The 24,176-nt window shown below is 46.5% G+C and overlaps 1 protein-coding gene across 4 annotated transcripts in view; it reads right to left on the bottom strand.

Annotated features, from left to right (window-relative positions):
• LOC311248544 (focal adhesion kinase 1-like) overlaps positions 1 to 24,176 on the bottom strand; it is a 169,352-nt gene that overhangs the window by 9,554 nt on the left and 135,622 nt on the right. For 3 of the 4 annotated variants that reach the window (XM_084339408.1, XM_084339410.1, XM_084339411.1), the window contains exons 16-21: positions 22,261 to 22,326; positions 20,563 to 20,602; positions 19,305 to 19,408; positions 8,440 to 8,592; positions 3,828 to 3,908; positions 1,014 to 1,099 (exon numbers count right to left, since the gene is read on the bottom strand). In XM_084339408.1, coding sequence (XP_084195534.1) covers positions 1,014 to 1,099; positions 3,828 to 3,908; positions 8,440 to 8,592; positions 19,305 to 19,408; positions 20,563 to 20,602; positions 22,261 to 22,326 — 530 coding nt within the window. The remainder of the gene's footprint in view (positions 1 to 1,013; positions 1,100 to 3,827; positions 3,909 to 8,439; positions 8,593 to 19,304; positions 19,409 to 20,562; positions 20,603 to 22,260; positions 22,327 to 24,176) is intronic. The other variant, XM_084339409.1, reaches the window with a different exon arrangement.

Genomic DNA, 24,176 nt, shown 5'->3' with positions numbered 1-24,176 from the left:
GTACAAAGATACATATTATTATTTTGTATCTACTTTTTCTCCCCATTTTTCAATTTTTCTCCCGTCCCCAATTTCGTATCGTCCAATTCTCCCCTCCCCTGTCTCGAACGTTGTTAGACCATGCCTCCCACAGGTCGGCTGCAATGTGGACGAAGCCTTGCATCACGTGTCCCCTCCGGTACTCGAGGAAGCAGCCGTCGCATCTTTTCACCTGCACAGCGCGATCTCTCAGCGGCGAGGAGTAACACGTGGAAGGGACACGCCGCCCTCGTCGCTTCCTGATTCTACTGCGCAGGCGCACCAACCGACCTGTAGGAGTCGCTGTCCACAACGTCCGATCCCCACCCACCAGCTTCCCACCCCCTAATACTGCCAATTGCATTAGTATGAACGACCAGCCAAGCCGGTAGCAACACCGAGAGCTGGGCTCGAACCCAGCATATTCTGCATTAGTGGCGAGTGCCTTGCCCACTGCGCCACTTAGCCGCCCAATAAACATGTTTCTTATAGTCGTGTTGGATACTGTAGAGATACATATTATTATTATTATTATTATTATTATTATTATTATTATTAGTATTATTATTATTATTAATATTATTATTTTTAATAAACATGTTTCTTATAGTCCTGTTAGAGACCTGGTCATAACATACTGTAAAGGTTTATACCTGGTCATCATAACATACTGTAAAGGTTTATACCTGGTCATCATAACATACTGTAAAGGTTTATACCTGGTCATCATAACATACTGTAAAGGTTTATACCTGGTCATCATAACATACTGTAAAGGTTTATACCTGGTCATCATAACATACTGTAAAGGTTTATACCTGGTCATCATAACATACTGTAAAGGTTTATACCTGGTGGTCATCATAACATACTGTAAAGGTTTATACCTGGTGGTCATCATAACATACTGTAAAGGTTTATACCTGGTGGTCATCATAACATACTGTAAAGGTTTATACCTGGTGGTCATCATAACATACTGTAAAGGTTTATACCTGGTCATAACATACTGTTGGGCCAGCTTCATCTTTCCTATCAGCTCCGCCAGGTCCGAGTTCAGCAGCTTCTGGGCCATCTCAATCTGACAGAATACAATATAAAACATTATGAATTAGCATAATGGAGGTGGTATTTGATAAAAAAAAAAAACAGCCAGTTTAATCTCTCACATTAACTCAATGCTTTTCATCATAATCGGTCAGAACAGAGCAACATAAAAACACACCATCATCTCTGAAAGGGGGACTACGCCCAATAAAAAAAATGCAAACACTATACAACAAGCTAAAACTCAAATGTGTGATGTCATCAGGTTGCTCCATAGGCAATGACTTGGGAGTGATCATAATGATTAGTATATGATGTTATAGAGGACACTGAGAGACACCCAGGAGAATGTTCTGATGTATATGATGGTATTGATGACTCTGAGAGAGAGGAGAATGTTCTGAGTATATGATGTTATAGATGACACTGAGAGACACCCAGGAGAATGTTCTGAGTATATGATGTTATAGATGACACTGAGAGACACCCAGGAGAATATTCTGAGTATATGATGGTATAGATGACTCTGAGAGACACACATGAGAATGTTCTGAGTATATGATGGTATAGATGACACTGAGAGACACAGAGGAGAATGTTCTGAGTATATGATGGTATAGATGACACCGAGAGACACCCAGGAGAATGTTCTGAGTATATGATGGTATAGATGACACCGAGAGACACCCAGGAGAATGTTCTGAGTATATGATGGTATAGATGACACTGAGAGACACCCAGGAGAATGTTCTGAGTATATGATGGTATAGATGACACTGAGAGACACCCAGGAGAATGTTCTGAGTATATGATGGTATAGATGACACTGAGAGACACCCAGGAGAATGTTCTGAGTATATGATGGTATATATGAGACTGAGAGACACCCAGGAGAATGTTCTGAGTATATGATGTTATAGATGACACTGAGAGACACCCAGGAGAATGTTCTGAGTATATGATGGTATAGATGACACTGAGAGACACCCAGGAGAATGATCTGAGTATATGATGGTATAGATGACACTGAGAGACACCCAGGAGAATTTTCTGAGTATATGATGGTATAGATGACTCTGAGAGACACCCAGGAGAATGTTCTGAGTATATGGTGGTATAGATGACACTGAGAGACACCCAGGAGAATGTTCTGAGTATATGATGGTATAGATGACACCGAGAGACACCCAGGAGAATGTTCTGAGTATATGATGGTATAGATGACACTGAGAGACACCCAGGAGAATGTTCTGAGTATATGATGGTATAGATGACACTGAGAGACACCCAGGAGAATGTTCTGAGTATATGATGGTATAGATGACACTGAGAGACACCCAGGAGAATGTTCTGAGTATATGATGGTATAGATGACACTGAGAGACACCCAGGAGAATGTTCTGAGTATATGACGGTATAGATGACACTGAGAGGGGGGACCCTGAGGTAAACAAGACTTTCTCTGGTCTGCATCCGCTTAACAATTGTGTGTATTGAGCCGTACTGTATTGTACCCATTCTGCAATATGTTAATAAAGTTTTCAATCAATCAATCAGAGAACCCAGGAGAATGTTCTGAGTATACGAGTACATGTTCCGTTTCAGAACTGAGAACACTACTATAGAATGAACAAACATTATGTGGGTCTAAAGAATCTAAAAGGTCTTCCATTAATTGTCTCATAACATCATAACGTTTGGGTCTTACTTCTCCGTGTCTGCCTTCGGGTGAGAGTAGCCCATGTTCCCAGGCCACGGAGATACTAACATGTTGGAGTTCATCATTTGGGTGGAATTCCCCTCTAACTCTGATGAAGACTGTGAGACACTGATGAAGACTGTGAGACACTGATGAAGACTGTGAGACACTGATGAAGACTGTCCACCTAACATGTTGAGGGTCTTAACCCTGCGTGTGGCTGGTAGTTTAATCCCAGAGGCTGAGGGTCTTAACCCCGCGTGTTGCTGGTAGTTTAATCCCAGAGGCTGAGGGTCTTAACCCTGCGTGTGGCTGGTAGTTTAATCCCAGAGGCTGAGGGTATTAACCCCGCGTGTGGCTGGTAGTTTAATCCCAGAGGCTGAGGGTATTAACCCCGCGTGTTGCTGGTAGTTTAATCCCAGAGGCTGAGGGTCTTAACCCTGCGTGTGGCTGGTAGTTTAATCCCAGAGGCTGAGGGTCTTAACCCCGCGTGTGGCTGGTAGTTTAATCCCAGAGGCTGAGGGTCTTAACCCCGCGTGTGGCTGGTAGTTTAATCCCAGAGGCTGAGGGTCTTAACCCCGCGTGTGGCTGGTAGTTTAATCCCAGAGGCTGAGGGTCTTAACCCCGCGTGTGGCTGGTAGTTTAATCCCAGAGGAACACGTGAGGTTATTAACCCCGTGTGTCATCTCCTCACCCTTACAATAACCTGTGTCAAATGTCAAACCTGTTAAACTGTAGCCCTATTTTCAGAAATGTTGCCTTCAGAATTAAAGCCCTATTTGTTGCCCTTTCAGGTGACAAAATCCGTTCAGCGGTTGTAGCCAATGAGTGTGGCTTTCCAATGATACCCCATGATATGGTAATTGGGGATCTAATACGGTCTCTCTATTGATCGATTTATGATAAAGAAAAGCAGGGGGACCTTACAGCGTAACAGGTTAAGACTATAAACTACACACTAACAACATCAGTAGGAATAAATGACCTCATTCTGTCCGAGCCACAATGACAGAAACTGTGTGTCTGTGTGTGTGTGTGTGTGTGTGTGTGTGTGTGTGTGTACCTCTCGATGTGTGCTGGCTGGCAGTACAGGAATGGTTTCATCCACCGTCGCAAGTAGCGTCCTCAATGCTAGACCCACCTCCTACACATGTACATGCGCACACACGCACACACACGCACGCACGCACGCACGCACGCACGCACACACACACACACACACACACACACACACACACACACACACACACACACACACACACACACACACACACACACACACACACACACACACACACACACACACACACACACACACACACACACACACACACACACACACACACACACACACACACACACACACACACACACACACACACACACACAGTTACATGAGAACCAAGCCTTCAGTGTGATTTGGAATGACATCACAGGTGATTTGTATTAGAAATACAAAATCCCTTCAAATACCATTATACTGTGAAAATAAGAAGAAAGACATTGTGATACTAGTACATTCTGTCCATATCACCAGCGCCATCTTAGACTGGCCCACACAAGACAGACTCACTCCTGGGTCTTATCCTGACCACAGGGACTCACTCCTGGATCTTATCCCGACCACAGGGACTCACTCTTGGATCTTATCCCGACCACAGGGACATATTCCTGGATCTTATCCCGACCACAGGGACATACTCCTGGATCTTATCCCGACCACAGGGACTCACTCCTGGATCTTATCCCGACCACAGGGACATATTCCTGGATCTTATCCCGACCACAGGGACATATTCCTGGATCTTATCCCGACCACAGGGACTCACTCCTGGATCTTATCCTGACCACAGGGACATATTCCTGGATCTTATCCCGACCACAGGGACATATTCCTGGATCTTATCCTGACCACAGGGACTCACTCCTGGATCTTATCCCGACCACAGGGACATATTCCTGGATCTTATTCCGACCACAGGGACATATTCCTGGATCTTATCCCGACCACAGGGACTCACTCCTGGATCTTATCCTGACCACAGGGACTCACTCCTGGGTCTTATCCTGACCACAGGGACTCACTCCTGGGTCTTATCCTGACCACAGGGACTCACTCCTGGGTCTTATCCCGACCACAGGGACATATTCCTGGATCTTATCCCGACCACAGGGACATATTCCTGGATCTTATCCCGACCACAGGGACTCACTCCTGGATCTTATCCCGACCACAGGGACTCACTCCTGGGTCTCATCCCGACCACAGGGACTCACTCCTGGATCTTATCCCGACCACAGGGACATATTCCTGGATCTTATCCTGACCACAGGGACTCACTCCTGGATCTTATCCTGACCACAGGGACTCACTCCTGGGTCTTATCCTGACCACAGGGACTCACTCCTGGATCTTATCCCGACCACAGGGACTCACTCCTGGATCTTATCCCGACCACAGGGACTCACTCCTGGGTCTTATCCTGACCACAGGGACTCACTCCTGGATCTTATCCCGACCACAGGGACATATTCCTGGGTCTTATCCTGACCACAGGGACATATTCCTGGATCTTATCCCGACCACAGGGACATATTCCTGGGTCTTATCCTGACCACAGGGACATATTCCTGGATCTTATCCCGACCACAGGGACATATTCCTGGTAGTGGTGGGACTCGATTAAAAATGTTAATGGAATTAATTTGAGACTTTATAGTTAACACTATGGTCGCCAAAAACGCCTTACCACGTCATTCCCCGCCATGCTCATTCTGCCAAAGACGCCGTACCACGTCTTTGATATCAATATTTCAAAAATCTGTGATCGCAATCATATTTCTCCCCCGGAGACTTGAGATCTACTGTTGATCCCCTCTCAACTCTCCAACGGTTCAAGAGCGCCATCTGGTGGCCGATCGGCGGAAACCGGAAACGGAAGCTGGTGCTCATTCCAATTTGGTCCGATCACTCGCTAATAGTCCCAGGACTCGAGCTAGACACAATGTATAGCAATCCGTTACCAATAACTCCATAAACAACATGATTTGGACGTATATACTATTATACAACCTGGAGATGGATCGCATATTTCTACATCCCATAATAGGAATATTTCTGCTCCACGCTCATCGCCCAACGCTACGAGGAAGCTACGGTAAGTTTCAGCGTTATTTTTTAACGTGTTCGATACAAACTGCTCTAATGATCATATCACCCACACTAGATGAATCATCTAACGTTGGCCACGGAATTATAAACGACCCCCCCCCCATCCGGTCAACATCAGATGATAAGTAGTAACTTCTAGAAGCACGTCCATTTGAAATGTTTTATCTCGCGCCGATTGCTATCAAACTGTATACAATCATCAATATAATGCATTTAGGGCTATAAATCACGTTCTGGAGAAAGCTGCAGAAAACGATAAAAACATACTTATACTTTAGACCGTATTTTAGTATGAATATGTGAATGAAAAAGTATAACGTTGCTACACCCTGAACAATAGATACTTGATGTTGAATGGGCCATAGTAATGTCAATTTAGCAATACAATTTAAAAAGTTATAGCCCTGCAAAGAAGGGGAACTTCTCCATAGACAAATAGAGCTGGCGTGGGATGGTTTATTCTGAATATAAGCCTGGCGACCAAAGTGTTAAAGGGGAACTATTTTACTATTTCTTTCACTATTTGGGCACTTTTACACAATTCCTGTGAGTCTATGGAACACCTCTGTAATATATATATTTTTTTTATTCATTGTTTTGTATTTCTAATCAAGTCCTCAAAAACAGCATTTTTCTACCTCAAGATCTTAAGCTGTTTTGAGCCTGGGCTGCAGGTGCAGGTCCAGCCACTGTGTGCAGCTCATCCTGCACCTCTCCATTATCATGCAGCGGTGTCTCTCTGACATCACAAATCAGCACATTTTCAAATGACTCAGTTCAGTGAGGGTGAATATTGTGAGAGGAGAATTGGAAGAATGCGCCAATATGAGAATTTTGAGACATAGATCATATTAATATAAGTTCACATAGCTAGGAAACAATGCTAAACACTCAAAAAGGCCATTTATAAGATAGTTCCCCTTTAATTAATCTAAATTAATCACATTTGATGTGAAAAGCAACATTTTTCAACTCAAATGGATTTTGGTATACGAGTGAATCAATGGATATACATTATACACACGTCTAAGCAGCAACATCCTGTCAAACGCAGTACTTTCAGGTACATTCCAGAACAGTTGACCATTGAAAAAAATAAAACTCTTGATTGATCTCAATTTCTCTTATTTTCATGAACAAACCAGAATAAGAAAAAAAGTCATTTGCGATTTATTATACTTTATACTTATAGCACATGTATGAGTCTGGTCTCCTTTGAAAGGTAATATTCGTACACAATAAAGAAAAATCATCATGCGATTAAATGCATAATTTTTTTTTACTATTCTGTAGTTAACCCTTTCACTGCCACACGACAGAAGGTTAGCCCTTTACTATCACACAACCGACGGCGATGCTCCATCATTAGCATCATTAGCTCCGCAAAATGTATTGTCACAGTGAAAGGTGACTCTTGTACCGGATCTCCTCTCTGGTAAACAAGAATACCCTGAAGACTCTAGCAGGAGCACTCATTCAAGGGTACTATGCTTGCACCTCATGGTACCAAAGCACCTCAAAGGCACTAAAAAACAAATTACAAACATCTCAAAACAAGCTAGTCAGACTACTACTTGACCTTACTCCTAGAACCCACCTCACCCCTGCCCACTTTGACAACCTAGGATGGCTTAGAGTAGACGACAGAGTACAGCAACTTGCAATGGGCCTGGTCTACAAGATACACTACGCGACCAAGGTACCCATGTACATGTCAAAATACTTCCCAAAGGTCAGTGAATACCACGATCACAACACCAGAGGGAGCTCCACAAATCATGTAAAACCCAGATTCGACTCAAACAAGGGACTAAACACGTTTCGCAATTATGCCACATCAATGTGGAACGCCCTACCTAAAGCTGTAAAGGAATGTGAATCACTACCCACTTTCAAAAACACTCTCAAAAAACACCTACGTGAGACTGCAATTCGAAACTGGCCCCTACAAATGTCCTAACCTAGTTGTACAGTAAATGACCAAGTAAGGCTTTGTCAGTATTCCAATGTACAGTGTAAAATGTGTGTGTGTCCCCTACCCAACCCCCCCCCCCCCCCCACCTCCAATGTACAGCCCTCACCCAACCCACCCAACCCCACCCCACCCATCCAACCTCCTCCAATGTACAGTTTCTACGCCAAATGTATATACACTCCTTTTCTGGACACTTTTGTATCACAAACAGTATTGTATTTGCAAATCTGATATGTCATACATGTATAGATGTAGCAGTACTGTCTATCTGTATGTCATGTATGTCATATATGTTATGATGAATTGAAAATGGGGGACCCTGATGTAAACAAGACGAAAGTCTTTCTCTGGTCTGCATCCCCTTAACAATTGTATGTATTGAGCTGTACTGTACTGTACCCATTCTGCAATCTGTTAATAAACTTTTCAATCAATCAATCAATCAAAGGGTTAACCGGCTGTCGTGTGGCAGTGAAAGGGTTAATTAATCGCAATTATTGCGATAAAGCCCTAATTCCTGGATCTCACCTTGACCATCGGGACATACTCATCAGGGGCGGCAGGCTGAATCCGACTGGACATCTCGATCACGGTCTTGACCAACGCCGTCACGTTCTCATACACCTTGTCGTTAGAACGGTCCAGATTGGCCGTGGGGGGCGGGCTGATCTCCTGGGGCTGCTGTTGCACCAATCAGAGCAAGACAGGTCAAGAACCAGGGGGAGGATAACCAATGCAAGGAGGAGGACAGCTATCAATACAGATACAGTAGCTATCATTTTACATTACATTCAAAAACTATACCATATCTATGAAATGGAGCCTACTGATTAGAACGATTGATTAATCCCCAACTAACAAACCAGGTTACACCCAAATCTGTGTTTTTATTGATTTCATTTCATTTTATTTGACATTTAAAAGAAATTCAAGATTCCAGAAAACATCAAGGATGAAACACAAAAAAGTCAAGACTTATTTCCATTGTGGTCCTTATTTCCAATGTGGTGCAACTATAACTCCTGGAGTATGGCGTTAATTAGGGCTGCAATGATGAGTCGATATGACAGCCAAACGTTACACTATGAAAATTAACTGGATAGTTGATGATAATAAATAGTTCACTTCATTAGCAGAACTATTCTAAAATCATTAAGTCTGCTATAAGTTATTCTCCCCCTCGTATGTGTGTGTGTGTGTGTGTGTGTGTGTGTGTGTGTGTGTGTGTGTGTGTGTGTGTGTGTGTGTGTGTGTGTGTGTGTGTGTGTGTGTGTGTGTGTGTGTGTGTGTGTGTGTGTGTGTGTGTGTGTGTGTGTGTGTGTGTGTGTGTGTAAATTCCCTTTTGACATGGATTGGGCTAATTAGCTTTAACAATCCTGATTCCTGAGCCTATTTTATTCAAAAGGAAGTCGAAGCACAACTTTCCAAAAATGTAGATACAAGATCATCATGAAATATTATTTCACAAACGATAGATTGAAATATCTTAATTGAAAATGGAGGAGGAGAGAAACTGCCCGGTCACGTCGCTCCGTTCTGCTCGTCATCAAGCGTTTTATTTATCATCTGAATTTCATGATACAATTTAAATATTTTGAAAGCCCACCGCCTTTTGTTTGCAACTTGTGAAGCATTAGTGAACGGATGGATTATAAATAGAGCAGCAGAGTAGACCTGTCATTACTGCTTTTTATCTATTGACTCATTATAGCTACTTTATTATCTTGAAATAATGACACCCACCAGTTACTATGACATTGTTCATCATTACACACAATTGACTAATCCATGTCAAAAGATGATTCATTCATTGCGCACTAGTTAGACGACATGTTGCCAGTGATGTACCTGAACGCGTTCAATGAACGATGATCATTCATGAACTCGTTCATATTTTGGGGCGAACGTGAACTGAACATACTGTATTTCCGCTAGATGAACGTAATTGTGAACACGTCCATTCTCAGGCCGGCGCTCTATCACAGTATAACTTCGTTCAAAAGTGTGCCAGATTTGGGACGGGCGCACACACACACACACACACAAGGTTTCGGTGTGCGTGTGTTGCGCACGGAGAGGGAGACTCGTTAAAGGCCCGATTATACTTCCCGCGTCCGCACTTTGGTACGCGTGGTGTAAATTGCGTAATCGTCAGCGCTCTTGTCCGTGCGGACGGCGCACCGGTGTCCGTGTTCCTGCCAGATGTTGTGGCCGCGCGCCCGGACACCCCCGCGGATATGCGCGCCGACTTATCCAAAGCGCTTTACAATTTGTTCCCCACATTTTACCCACTCACTCACACATTCACAGACACACCGATGGCAGAGGCGACCGTGCGAGGTGCCGGCCTGCTCATCGGGAGCAATTATAGCAATTACAACAACCATAACATAAGCACTCGACGCTGGCGCTTACAGACACCAAACATGGACTATAAGCAGAGCCGCGTGTGCAGTGTGTTTGAAGCCGCGTGCATGCGTGTACGTGTCGGTTTTCGTGTATATTTGGGGCTTTACGCCGGGGACAGACCAGAACAGCTCGCGTGGCCGTCCACACCGAGTCCGACTTCAGAGCGGGCGGAAGCACACGGAGGAAGGCAGAATATAAATAGGAGGGTCTACTGTAACCGTATATATATAAATAATGACATGGCATGATTACAGCAGGATTAAAGCTTTTAAATCCCTGCTTAAGACCTATCTTTTCTCTCTCTCCTTCAACCTACCCTGATCTCACCTGGTCAGGGACTGACCTTTAGATTAATCTGTCTAGTTTAGTTAGGATGTCTATTTTCTCCCACGTCTGCTTTTCTGCAGCACTACAAACATGGGAACTCTCTAACCCCTGTCCCAACCCCCCCATCTCTCTGAGTGCCTGTCTCTTGTGCTGACCAAGGTGATGGATGTCTCAGGGTCTTGGCCAAGATTGCAGAGACTGCTCTACATGCAACACCGAGGCCATGGATCAGCTCCTTACCGTCTTCTGTCCGTGGTCTGTCAACATGGTCTGTGGTCTGTCAACTTGGTTTCATTGCTGGTTAAGTTAAGTACTTCTATTCTATTCACATAATATGCTTACTTCATATATCTATTCTATTCACGTATATGCATACCACTTGTATCTATTGCTATGTCCGCCCACTACAATCACGCAAGCTGTCTAACGCCTGTCCCGTCTCCCTGTGAGTTGCTGTCCCGGAGTGTTGACCGGAGTGTCGGACGTCCCGTGATGGAGACCGGGAGGATGCGACCCTCTCTGCGTGCCCTCCTGTCTCCCTGTCTCCGGCGGTCTCGTAGTGGTGACCGGAGTGCTGGACGTCCCGCAATGATGTCGGGGAGGTTGCGACCCTCTCTGCGCCGCCCCTGTGCCTCAAATAGATCCGCTATCAGCTCTATCTTTAATCTTTCAAAATGTTCAGTTGCTATCGCTATCAGCTCTATCTTTAATTTTTCAAAATGTTCAGTTGCTATTGCATGCACTCATCTGTGTTTCACTACACACATGAGTGCATGCTTACCAACTGTCCGTCTGCAACACTACTATCACCGACATCTAAGAAGGGAGATCCCCCCTTGAATGGCCCTTCTAAGGTTTCTCTCCTTCATACTGCCTGTGGTGCATGTTTCCCTATTGTTAGGTTTTAGTGAGTTTTTCCTTACCTTCGCGTGGGGTATGTCTGGGAGTGTTCGCATTGCATTCATTTATTTGCACTTATTTTAAATTTGTTGGACCTTATGGTGTTCTTGTTTTGTTCTTGACTTATTGTTATGTTTCTTCTTGACTTGTTTAACACTTTGCCGCCCAACTACGAGTTAACTTGTGTTTCGATTCCACCCGTTGAGGACCAGAGTCACGAGTTAACTCGTGGCAAGTTGTTATTGTTTTATTCCATATTAATAACGGTATTAACGTCCCTGATCGACTTGCAGGATCTACCCGCATATTTGATTTCCGAAACATGCAATACCGGCCAGATCCTCTTAGGGGCGCCATCGCTCCACTGCAGTATCATTGAGGCCGAATGGGAAATTTTTTTTTTTACTGTCTGTGGGCGTTTCATATGAGCCTGGATCCCAGCCGACGAACATCCTCCATCTTTGATCACGTTACCGAACGCAGATTTCAGCCTGGAATAATGGGATTTATGATCAGCCAATGGACATATCGATCTACCAGATTCCGATGAATAATGACGAAATGCTGCCGGCGATCACATGGGCTGACGGTAGGATACTATTCACCCAAATTACAGCCGGATTGGACATTGTTGTAACACGCAAGCGATCGATCAGTTGAATGTGGCTACTTGAACGCACACTGTATTGCTAATCAATAATATTAATCGGCATCCCCCGCCGCCCCCATTTCATCCATAGATGCTCTGTAATAGTCCGGATGCTAAGCAGTTTGTTTTATTTCATTCGTATATATATACAACAGAAATGGCATTTGATATAACGTGACTAGCCTTTAGCCTCATATCTAGCTTCCCAGAAAAAAGACGAGACGAAAACAGCGATAAAGCTTATATTCACAACGCTATAAAATGACAACCAACCGATGGATTTTTATTTTCTTTAAGCCATTATGAAGGCACGGTTTATGCACTCAAGTGACAATGAGAATGGACAGATAGCAATACTATAAAGTATATATATAGCTGTTAGAAAGTACATCGGTTTGTTGACAAACCCTGGTCGTCCAGAACCATATTACACTGCAAACCGTGGTCGCCAATGTGTTAAAGAAGACGTGTCCGGCCCATGGGGACATTAACGTGTGTTCTGTTTCGTTAAGGGGCTCTGCTTGGCATCACCTACTGCACTCCCTCGCGTACGTGCCCGCGTACTGAATAACATTCCACAAATATACCTTTAATACCAGTATTAGTCTGACCACACCCCTCATCAGCTTACCTTCATAAGCAGGTGTGTGGTCACCTGCTCTCCTCCTTCTCGCTTTCACCACAAGGAAGTGCCTTCGGTAGTACCCCACTTGACGTGTTGTTAGTTGAAAAGAGTTGTGACTGGTTTACATTGTGCTTAATCTTTTCTTCTCTCACTTTGTTGTATAAGAAAAGGTTTGGGTCATAATGTATTCCGCGGAGAGTAGACCCGCTAGACCTACTCTTCACCACCGGTTCTCCATTCCCGCCTCCGTCGTGCGCTTCGGTGCTGGGCTGTTGCCACTCTCGTGGTTGCCGACCCAGCCCGGGAGACTGCCGGTGGATAGTTTTCCTCACCGACGAGCCGAGGGTTCGGTGCCGTCGCTCCGGCGATGGCCTGATCTCGACTCTGGTTCCTCTGGTTCTGGGGAATCGCCCGTTGATGAACGGGGGATTGTTTTGGAGCCGGAGGATTTGCGACGCAAACTTTTCGCGTCTGCTCGCTCGCGTCGCAAGATGGTGGCGTGCAGACGCGAACGGCCTGGGTTTGGGGAGCTGCTGGAGACCAGCGAGGATGCGTCCGACTCTGGATTTCTGATGGAAACTAAGGACTTCATGGAAGAGGCGGACGGATTCTTGTATGATGGTCCCGTGGAGGAGAGTATCCCTCCTCCGGAGACCCCGGAGGGGGGAGAAATGGCTCCATGGGGCGCCTTGTTCGAGGATGTCGAGGAACCACCTTGGCCTCATCAGCAGGATGCCCTACTGTCGGCCGCATCGGATTGTGGCTCCTTGACCAGTCGCAGCCTGCTGTATGCGAGGGATGCGGGGTCGGTGGAGGAAGGTTCGCAGGGGGAACTGCGGGCCTTGTTTCCCGAGCTCATGGCGGTAGCCGCCACCGCAAACGGTGTGCCGCTGCCATTGCCTGCACCTGTCCCTGATGACCACATAGGCCATCCCTGGCAGCGTCCCCCAGTGAGAGGGGTGGACGTTGTCTACCCATTTTTCCCATCGATGGGGGCCTATGTTTGTCGGGGTCAGGCGGTGTCCAACATCATGGGACTAACTCCCGCCTACGTACCAGTTACGCGGGTGTCGGGGTTAGTCAAAGGTATGGGGGAGGGCGTGCCTCGGCTTGACAATCCGATGGCCGCGCTCCTCTGTCGGGATATGGTGTGGGAACCCCTATGCAAGCCGGTCCTCCAGGGGAAGTCGGCTAGGCGATTGGCTTATTGGGGTGACCAGTCATTCATCGCTGGTACACAATCGCTGGCTGCGGCGTCTAACATCGCCCACCTGGCTAGATTTGTATCGGGGATAATGACGGGCGGCACGGATCTGAACGAGGTAAAATGCGATCAGATCACCCAGGCTGCGGGAGCTGTCCTGCACCTTTCCCAGGTGCTGGCCATAGCCATGGGGAAAGTGCGCGCCCTGGCCACCCTGGGCCAGCGTCACCTTTGGCTGGAGCAGGCCCGTGTGCCAGAGAAGAAGAGAGCCCCTCTTCTGACGGCCGCCCTCTCCGACGCTGGCCTGTTCGGGAAGGCCCTGCAATTGATGACCTCAACATGCAGAGAGATGGCAGAGGAGAGATCCATCCTCCAACCCCATTTTCCGCCTCCCATCCTTGCCGGTGGGGGCAGAAGGCTTCCGCGACGTCGAGCTGTCTCCGTCGCCGCTACCACTGCCTCCGCCGCCGCTGCTGGCCCTGCCAAGAGGGCCAGGGGACGAAACGGCGCTTCGGCCACCGCCGGCCCATCCCAGACCGGAGGAGACGGTAGGGAACGTCGTGTCCAGCAGACTGTAACCTACCGTCCCTCCGGGGCTCCCCGGGGTGGCAAGACTCGAGCGGCGCGAGGTGGCAGACGCCGTTAGGAGTGACTTTTTCCCCTCTGTATCCCCTCTCCTACACCCTTCCCGGCCCCTCTATGATTTTGTGCCTTAAACTTTATTATTTAATAAAAAAAGTTCCCCGACATAAGGGGGACTGTGTTTTGGCCGAACAAACTGTGTGTTTCTTCAAACAAATCATATGGTGGGTTTGTGTATATATGGATCTACCCTGTTTACGTTGGGGGGTGAGTTGTGTTGTGTTACGAGGTTAAGCAAGGTCTGCAACTTACACTCGGTAATAGGTTCTATTTAGCTTGATGCTCCACATGCAATTAGAACTGGTGTTATTCCATTGCTTTAACTAAGTATATGTGTTTTCACAATGCTGTGTTGTTTAGTTGCAGTAATGCTCGTACGCACACTTTTTCACGGCCTAGCCGTTACTCTCGTTCGGCGTTTTTTCCTATGTATGACATAGGCAACGGGTATAGGATTCACGCACAGGCGACTTATGTTGTTGTAAAACCTTTACACTTTTTGTGGGTAGCAGGCATTGTATTAGCTTATGCTATGCATTGCTTTCTACCGGAGGTTTTTCAAGATGGCTACGGTTGTGTTCTGTGTGTAGGGATAAAGGGTGTGTTTTCGGGAGGGGGTGTCGAATAAACCCCTCCTTTCCCACTTGATTGGTTTTAGGGGATTTTTGATCTTTTCTGCTGAGCCAGTCAGGGCCAAGCCAGTGCTTGACAGGGGGGGGGGGGGGGGGGGGGGGGGGAAGGGGTATTCTACCGACTCCTGTTATGACAGGATCCGGTGGGTTTTTCCCCGCCCGTTGTAGCGTTGTTGCTATGGCGACGCCTTCCATGAGCTGGTGTCTTAAAGATGTCGAGGTTGGGCGCAGGGCTTACGGGCCTGCTGCGCCCGGTTTATGTGTCAAACTTGAGTCTATTGGTCACGTGTCTCACAGTTTACATATCTTTTTTCTTGACCGTAGTCTCATGTGGGAAGGTGTTTCTGGGAGGGTCTGGTCTTACACTCTGATTAAAAGGAGTGACTGGATTAAAATCATGTGATAAACAGGGTTTTTACTCCCAGCTGTGCAGTTGGGACATACGGGTGATGCCTTTTCTTTATTTTTATAAAGAGTTGAATGTGTCTTGATGGATTGGAAATGAGGGTCCCTGATGGAAACAAGACTAACGTCTTTCTCAGGTCTGCCTCCCCTTATCCTATTGTGTGTATTCCTGTACTGCAGTCTGTTGGGTAAATTTTTTCATTCATTCATTCATTCATGGAGTTGATTGCATCTCGCCCCTCTTGTCGTTTCCCTGGGCGTCTTGGGGATTCAATATGGTGGTCTAAACGGCCTATTGTTGATGTGGGTATGTCCAAACGCACACATAGTGCTGGCTCAGGATGTGCTTTTGGGCCATTGGCTGACTAGCGCGCCTTGTTTGCTTGGGTGAAACAGCGTTTTTATGGAGCAATTGGGATGGGGGTTTTTCCTCTTCCGACATCCTGTGTGTTGTCGATGGGTTCCCGTTCATGTCAGGGGATGATGACGGAATGGGTCTGGACATATGGGGAAGGGTCTCACGCCCTTGGGGTGGGCCACCGGACGCGGTTCATACCGACACGTCTGGGTGGCGCCTTCTTTTTTGTGTTGGGATCAAACGCGCATATCTGCCCCTTCTCCTGGGGTTGGCAGGTCGGCGTGGTTAGGGCACGGGACTGGTTCTGGTCGCGCTGGTCCAGATCAGTTGCACCCGTTGTCCGCTGGGGATGCAGATCTGCTGTTCTGGTACCCTGAGGGACTTGGGGTTTTTTCAGGGGGAAAAATGCTAGGTCGATCCGGGTGTCACAGGGTTGAGCGTTATGGGACCCTGGTTGGGTGCGTTGTATTCTGCACTGTCGTAATGGCTTACGGCCGTGCCGACCTGTACGCGCCCGATCTCGTCGGATCTCGGCTGCTGTACGGGTTGGTCTTGGTTGGTACTTGGTTGGGTGACCTCCTGGGAATACCGAGTGCGGGGTGCTGGGGCTGGTCTTCCATTTTTACGCTCTTCTCTTGCGTTTTGGCGCTGAGGGGCCTGTTGGGTGGGTTTAACCTCCTCGGGGGACCCTGTGCTCCCCGTATCACCGGGCCCGGTCCGGGGTGATGCTCGTTGACCCGTAGGCCCGGGATAGCCCTGTTGGGAACCGGAACGCGGGCTGCGGCGGTGCCGCAGATGTGTTTTGGGGTTTCTTTCCTGTGGGGTTATGGGACCAACCGTTGCATGGGGTGATGCCTGGGTGGTTGGTTCTCTGGTGTGTTGCTGCAGTGTCAACTCCCGGTTCTCCGGTTGAGGGTGCCCCTGCACGTTCATGACGTCTGCCGATCGTATGGGCTTTTTCTGTGGGCAGCTGTCAGGGGCCGAGTGGTCTATGGATCCCACTTCTGACGTGCTGTTTAAAAGCTTGGTTATGCGACAACGCCAGCATACGCCCCTTCCGCCGGGGCGGCTGTTTTCAGCTGTCCTTTCTGGCGCCTGCCTCGTCCGCAGTTTTCCAGGCTTGGGTTGACAGCCTGTTGCCTGGTCTTTTTCCCCGGTGCACTGCCTGCTTCCGTTGGTTAACTCTTGTGTGTTATGACCATGCTGTCTGCCTGTTGCAGGGCCTGTGTTCCAGGCGGTGTGCTGTTGGGGAGGACAGGGCCCGCTCGGCTGAGGGGCCTTTGTCCGAATACGCTGGCGATGTGGGGGGCGGGGTCACTAGGTGCCCCCCTGGTGGGGTCTTGATGCTGGCATCATGGCCTTCTCCGGGCCCCCATTCCAGGGAGTCCAGTCCTTTTGGTGGGTCTGGGTCTTCCTTCGCGCTCCGCTGCTACGGCCTTGCCACAGGGTTGGGTTTGCCCTTGACCCCGTGATTCTGGGGGCAGTGACGAGGTTGTTCCTACGTTCGTTCCCGGGTGGCATGCGGGTTGTGCGTGGGTGTAGTCGTGGGGTCAAGCCACGGTCTGCTCACCCTGTGCGTTGGGTTGCTTGAGTGCCTCTTCGCACGGTCGGGTCCGTCGCCCTCCCGTGAAGCCCCTAATAGGGGGGATGCCCTCCATTAGGGGGGGTCGGGGGGGCTCGGCCCTCCCTGTTCTGATGGTTGTGGGGGGCTGTCAGCGGGGTGTATTTGTCAGCCAGCGGCTCCGCTTGGCCTCCCTTGTGCAGTAGGTGATGCCAAGCAGAGCCCCTTAACGAAACAGAACGTTAGGTTATGGCTATAACCAAGTTCTGTTAGTTAGGGGTGACGCTTGGCATCAGACGGCCGCTGCAGCCCTTGACCTCACCTTGTGGTGAAAGCTTGGGAAGGAGGAGAGCAGGTGACCACACACCTGCTTATGAAGGTAAGCTGATGAGGGGTGTGGTCAGACTAATACTGGTATTAAAGGTATATTTGTGGAATGTTATTCAGTACGCGTGCACGTACGCGAGGGAGTGCAGTAGGTGATGCCAAGCGTCACCCCTAACTAACAGAACTTGGTTATAGCCATAACCTAACGTTGTCGGGCCTTACAAAATTTTTTATTTGATTACAAAAACAAACACTTTAGATGCATCATTTTTTACAGTGCTTTGCTGTAACCACACGTTTGTCCTATGGAAATGGTCAGATAGTTTCAGTCCATCTGGTAATGCATTCCAGAAATGTGCACCTTAAATGAGAAGCTGGATTGGCCATGGGATGTTCTGCACATCGGGACGATACAGTTTCCACATGTTGGGCTCGACCAATTTCTGAATTACGTGACATTTTGCCATTTTATGAGATGGTGCAGAGTCACAATTGTATGTAATGATAAACAATGTCATAGTAACTGGTGGGTGTTATATTATTTCAAGATAATAAAGTAGCTATAATGAGTCAATAAATAAAAAGCAGTAATGGCATGTACACTGTAAAAACTGGGATTGGCGTTAATTAATATTTATTAAATAATTATTAGTAACCTATACATAATAAAAAATACTGTGCCGTTTGAAATCGAATTAAGCTGAATTCAATTAATTTGAACCATTTATGAATTGCATTTTACACAGTTTTGGTTGAATAAAATTAGCTGACAGTTAAAAAATTATCAGATGACGCACAGTTTTTACAGTGTAGGTTACTCACCCTACTCATGTACAGTAGGCATCCACACTACACAGAATTGACAGGCATAAACAAACTGCATGGCTCATCTCCTACTCTGCTATTCAGTAGGTGGTGTCAGAGAGGCAACTACCCATGTGACCAGTAGGTGGTGTCAGACAGGCAACTACCCATGTGACCAGTAGGTGGTGTCAGAGAGGCAACTACCCATGTGACCAGTAGGTGGTGTCAGAGAGGCAACTACCCATGTGACCTGAGGATAGTAGTACTGTACTTGAAAAACATGTCAATACATTTTTAAATGTTCAATTGGAAATTGAATCAATAGTATTTTCTGGTAAATTCATCGTAAATTCATCGTTTAGATTAATCGACTAATCGATCAAAAGAATCAACAAAATAATCATTAGTTGCAGCCATAGCACTATTGGCTCTAGCAAAAAATATTTAAATAGATAAATTCACACATTGTAATACAGCTGAACTTAAGAAATATTGAAATAGGCAGCATTATCTTGAGATGTGTTAGACGTGTGTGTGTGCATGCGCGTACCTTAAGCCCCTCATTATAGTTCTCCAGAGGGCCGAGGCTGGCCAGGTTGCCAAGGTAACCAGGGGCTCCAGGGCGGGGGGGTTTCTTTGGGGGGGCCAGCAGCTCTGGGGAGATATAATGATACATAACATAATAATTAATAATAATACATAATTGTCTTTTTTACTGCTGTGAGTCTTTTTTTTATCCACTTTTTCTCCCCATTTCTATTTCTTCTCCCATCCCAATTTCGTATCTCCAATTCTTCCCTCCCCTGTCTTGAACGTTGCTGGACTATGCCTCCCACTGGTCGGCTGTAGTGAGGATAGAAGCCTTGAATCACGTGTCCCCTCCGGTACACAAGGAGGCAGCCTGTCGCATCTTTTCACCAGACAGCTCGAACTCTCAGTGGCGAGGAGTAACGCGTGGGAGGCTCACGCTGCCCCCGATACTTCCTGTTTCCGCCGCACCGGCGTCACCAAACCGACCTGTAGGAGTCGCTGTCCACAACCTCCAATCCCCACCCACCGGCTCTCCCACCCTCTAACACTCCCAATTGTGTTAGTATGAACGACCGGCCAAGCCGGTAGCAACGCCGAGAGCTGGACTCGATACCAGCGTCTCCTGCGTTAGTGACGAGCGCCTTGCCCACTGCGCCACTCAGCCGCCTTGCTGTGAGTCTTTTTGACTGCTGTGAAGCACTTTGAGCTACAATGTTTGTATGAAAGGTGCTATCAAAAAATAATACATAAATTATAATAATTAATCTAATAATACATAATAATTCATTGAATACATAATATGAATCTAATAACACATCTAATAATAATATATAATAATGAATCTAATAAATAATACATAATAGGGATGTCCGATATTATCGGCCTACCGATATTATCGGCCGATATTGGCATTAAAATGTAATATCGGAAAATTATCTGTATTACATTTTTATTTTTTACATTTATTTAACCTTTATTTACCCAGGCAAGCAATTAAGAACAAATTCTTATTTTATTTATTGTGAAAAGTATGCATAATGTTGTGTTAATTCCACGACAAGAGATATGTAATGTTAATTACCTGAAATTAATTACCTGAAGTTTTTTGGGGGGGGAAACCCTGCATATATCGGTATCGGTTGATATCGGTATCGGAAATTAAGAGTTGGACAATATCGGTATATCGGATATCGGTAAAACATCCCTACTAATAACACATACTAATACATCTAATAATACTACTAATAATTCGTATCTATACTGTTTGTTTCATATACCTTGTCTTCCTATAGGTTGGTAGATATGCTGACCTCCACCCTGAGAGAGACACACACACACACACACACACACACACACACACACACACACACACACACACACACAGCAGGTTAGTTGATCTGCCCGATGTTTCCTGTTTATAACAAGCTGCACTTTGGTTTGTTGAAGAGGAAATATTATACATGTTCTATTCACACACACACACTCACATGCACGCACACAAACACACACACACACACACACTCACATGCACGCACACAAACACACACACACACTCACATGCACGCACACAAACACACACACACACTCACATGCACGCACACACACTCGCATGCACACACACACACACACTAGCATGCACGCACACACAAACACACACACACACACTGGCATGCACACACACACACACACACACACACACACACACACACACACACACACACACACACACACACACACACACACACACACACACACACACACACACACACACACACACACATAAAATGTTTATTTATGTCCACATAAACAGAAGTACAAGGAGGCCTCATACAAAGGACATAAACAATGCGAGTGCAATCAGAAAATCATGAAGAACAGTCAGGTACAAGGTGCATGGGCGGCAGAATCATGGGAAAAGGTAACAACGCCTCCTCCAAATTGAGCGGCTTCCTATAACAGCTGATACTGAGCAGTACCTGGCTAACTGCTTGGCCTTCCTTTTGGGGAGACCGGCTATTTGTAGGCCCCTCACAACCAACTTGTGCACATGCCCTAGGCTGCCAGAGATAAAAACTAGGAGTTTACATCTGTAGCCTAGCTGTGAGATGGTCTGCTGTAGCTGTTGGTATTTCAGCATTTCGGTTAGGAAGGCTTCTTCTAAGCTGTAATCAAAAGTACAGCCAACCTCAAGAATGGACACCTCCCTAAGGTGTTTATTTACCACAAATACATCAGGGGTGTTAACTGTAATACTAGAGAACATGGAATCATCATTGCACAGGTTGAACATGCTTGGCTTCACAGTGGAATGCTTATACAGTGTGATGGAGGACCTAAAAATAAGAGAGATATCTTTCGCTATCAAATCTACTATTCTGTCATGCCTACTTATGTAGAGGCCCCTGTATACATGGCAACCATTTAAGATGTGGGACATGGTTTCAGCTATTTGGTTATTGTCATGATGAATACAGTGAGGAGGAGCATGACTGCCTGGAAACCAGATGGAGAGATTCAGTTGAGATGGTAAGACCTGTAATCTCGCTTTCAGAGTAAAGATAACAATGCACTCATCTATGGCAAACATTTTTGAACACAGAGTGAGAGACAGAATGGTCCGCAGCAGGGAGACACGCAATCTTCCCCTGCAGTCTCAACTCAGTCCATTGTTCCCGCTGTCTTTGTTGTTGTGCCCACAGGAGGCGACCTCTGGCATTAGTCAGTGGACGTTGGTGATCCATTCCACACACAGACATAGATGCTCTGACTGAGATACTGGGGTCAGATATAATATTCTCTGAGACAGCCACTGCCCCAGAGTTAGGGGGCTGGTACACAGACACACACACACACAGACACACACACACACACACAGACACACACACAGACACACACACACACACACACACACACACACACACACACACACAGACACACACACAGACACACACACACACACAGACACACACACAGACCGGAGGGTGCAGCATCAGGATGTCCTCTCGGTCGATGCTTCCTCTACTGTTCCTTGCCTCCGTCTTCTAGAGAGGGAGAGAGAGAGAGAGAGAGAGAGAGAGAGAGAGAGAGAGAGAGAGAGAGAGAGAGAGAGAGAGAGAGATCCAGAGAGAGAGAGGGAGGGAGAGAGATACAGAGAGAGAGAGAGAGAGAGAGAGAGAGAGAGAGGGAGGGAGAGAGAGATCCAGAGAGAGAGAGGGAGGGAGAGAGAGATACAGAGAGAGATTGATTGATTGATTGATTGATTGATTGATTGATTGATTGATTGATTGATTGATTGATTGATTGATTGATTGATTGATTGATTGAAAACTTTATTAACAGATTGCAGAATGGGTACAATACAGTACAGCTCAATACACACAATTGTTAAGGGGATGCAGACCAGAGAAAGACTTTCGTCTTGTTTACATCAGGGTCCCCCATTTTCAATTAATCAGGACATATATGACATACATGACATACAGATAGTCAGTACTGCTACATCTATACATTTATGACATACCAGATTTGCAAATACAGTACTGTTTGTGATACAGAAGGAGTCAAGAAAGGGGAGTATATACATTTGACGTAGAAACTGTACATTGGAGGAGGTTGGGTGGGGGGGGTTGGGTACATTGGGATATTGACAACCATACTGGGTAATTTACATTGGAGTGGTTGGGGGGGGGGGGGGGGCACACTGTATAAACAAGTAAAACTGTACATTGAGGGGGGGGGGGGAGGAGACACTGTACAAACAAACAAAATTGTACATTGGACTATTGACAAAACCATACTAGGTAAATTACTATACATTGGAGGGGGTTGGGTTAGGATATTTACAGGGGCCAGTGTTGAATTGCAGTCTCCCGTAGGTGTCCCTTGAGAGAGGTTTTGAAAGTGGGTAGTGATCCACATTCCTTTACAGCTTTGGGTAGGGCGTTCCACATTGATGTGGCATAATTGCGAAACGTGTTTAGTCCCTTATTTGAGCCGAATCTGGGTTTAACATGATTTGTGGAGCTCCCTCTGGTGTTGTGATCGTGGTATTCACTGACCTTTGGGAAGTATTTTGACATGTACATGGGTACCTTGGTCGTGTAGTGTATCTTGTAGACCAGGCCCATTGCAAGTTGTTGTACTCTGTCGTCTACTCTAAGCCATCCTAGGTTGTCAAAGTGGGCAGGGGTGAGGTGGGTTCTAGGAGTAAGGTCAAGCAGTAGTCTGACCAGTTTGTTTTGAGATGTTTGTAATTTTGTTTTTAGCGCCTTTGAGGTGCTTTGGTACCATGAGGTGCAAGCATAGTCGTAGTACCCCTGAATGAGTGCTCCTGCCAGAGTCTTCAGGGTATTCTTGTTTACCAGAGAGGAGATCCGGTACAAGAATCGAGTTCGTTGGTTGACTTTTTTTATTACATTGGATGCCATTTTGTCACACGAGAGATTAGCCTCTAGGATGGAACCCAGGTAGGTAATTTCATCTTTCCTTGTGACAATAGTGTCACCCACTGTAACTGAGAAGCCGTCGGTCTTGCTGAGTTTGTTATTTGAACCGAAGAGAATGGACTCTGTTTTGCCCATGTGTAATGATAGTTTGTTATCAGCGAGCCATATGCAGATTCTGCCTAGTTCTGAGCTGAGGGTTTTTTCAACCTGTAACTTGTTCTTGTCAGAGACCAGCAGGGCTGAGTCGTCCGCAAACAGGAACAAGTTGCAGTCACAAGCTGCCGACATGTCATTTGCATAAATTAGGAACAGTAGCGGTCCTAGTATGCTTCCTTGTGGAACACCACAGCTCACTGTGAGGGGGGGGGGTAGGGTACCGTTTACCTCCACCATCTGTTCCCTCCCCTCAAGGTAGGATTTCATCCAGCTCACTGATAGACTATCAA

This window comes from Notolepis coatsorum, assembly GCF_963971535.1.
Source record: "Notolepis coatsorum genome assembly, contig: SCAFFOLD_353, whole genome shotgun sequence".
Taxonomy (NCBI): domain Eukaryota; kingdom Metazoa; phylum Chordata; class Actinopteri; order Aulopiformes; family Paralepididae; genus Notolepis; species Notolepis coatsorum.
Note: the sequence above shows the minus strand (reverse complement) of the source record. Positions and strands in the feature narration are given on the sequence as shown.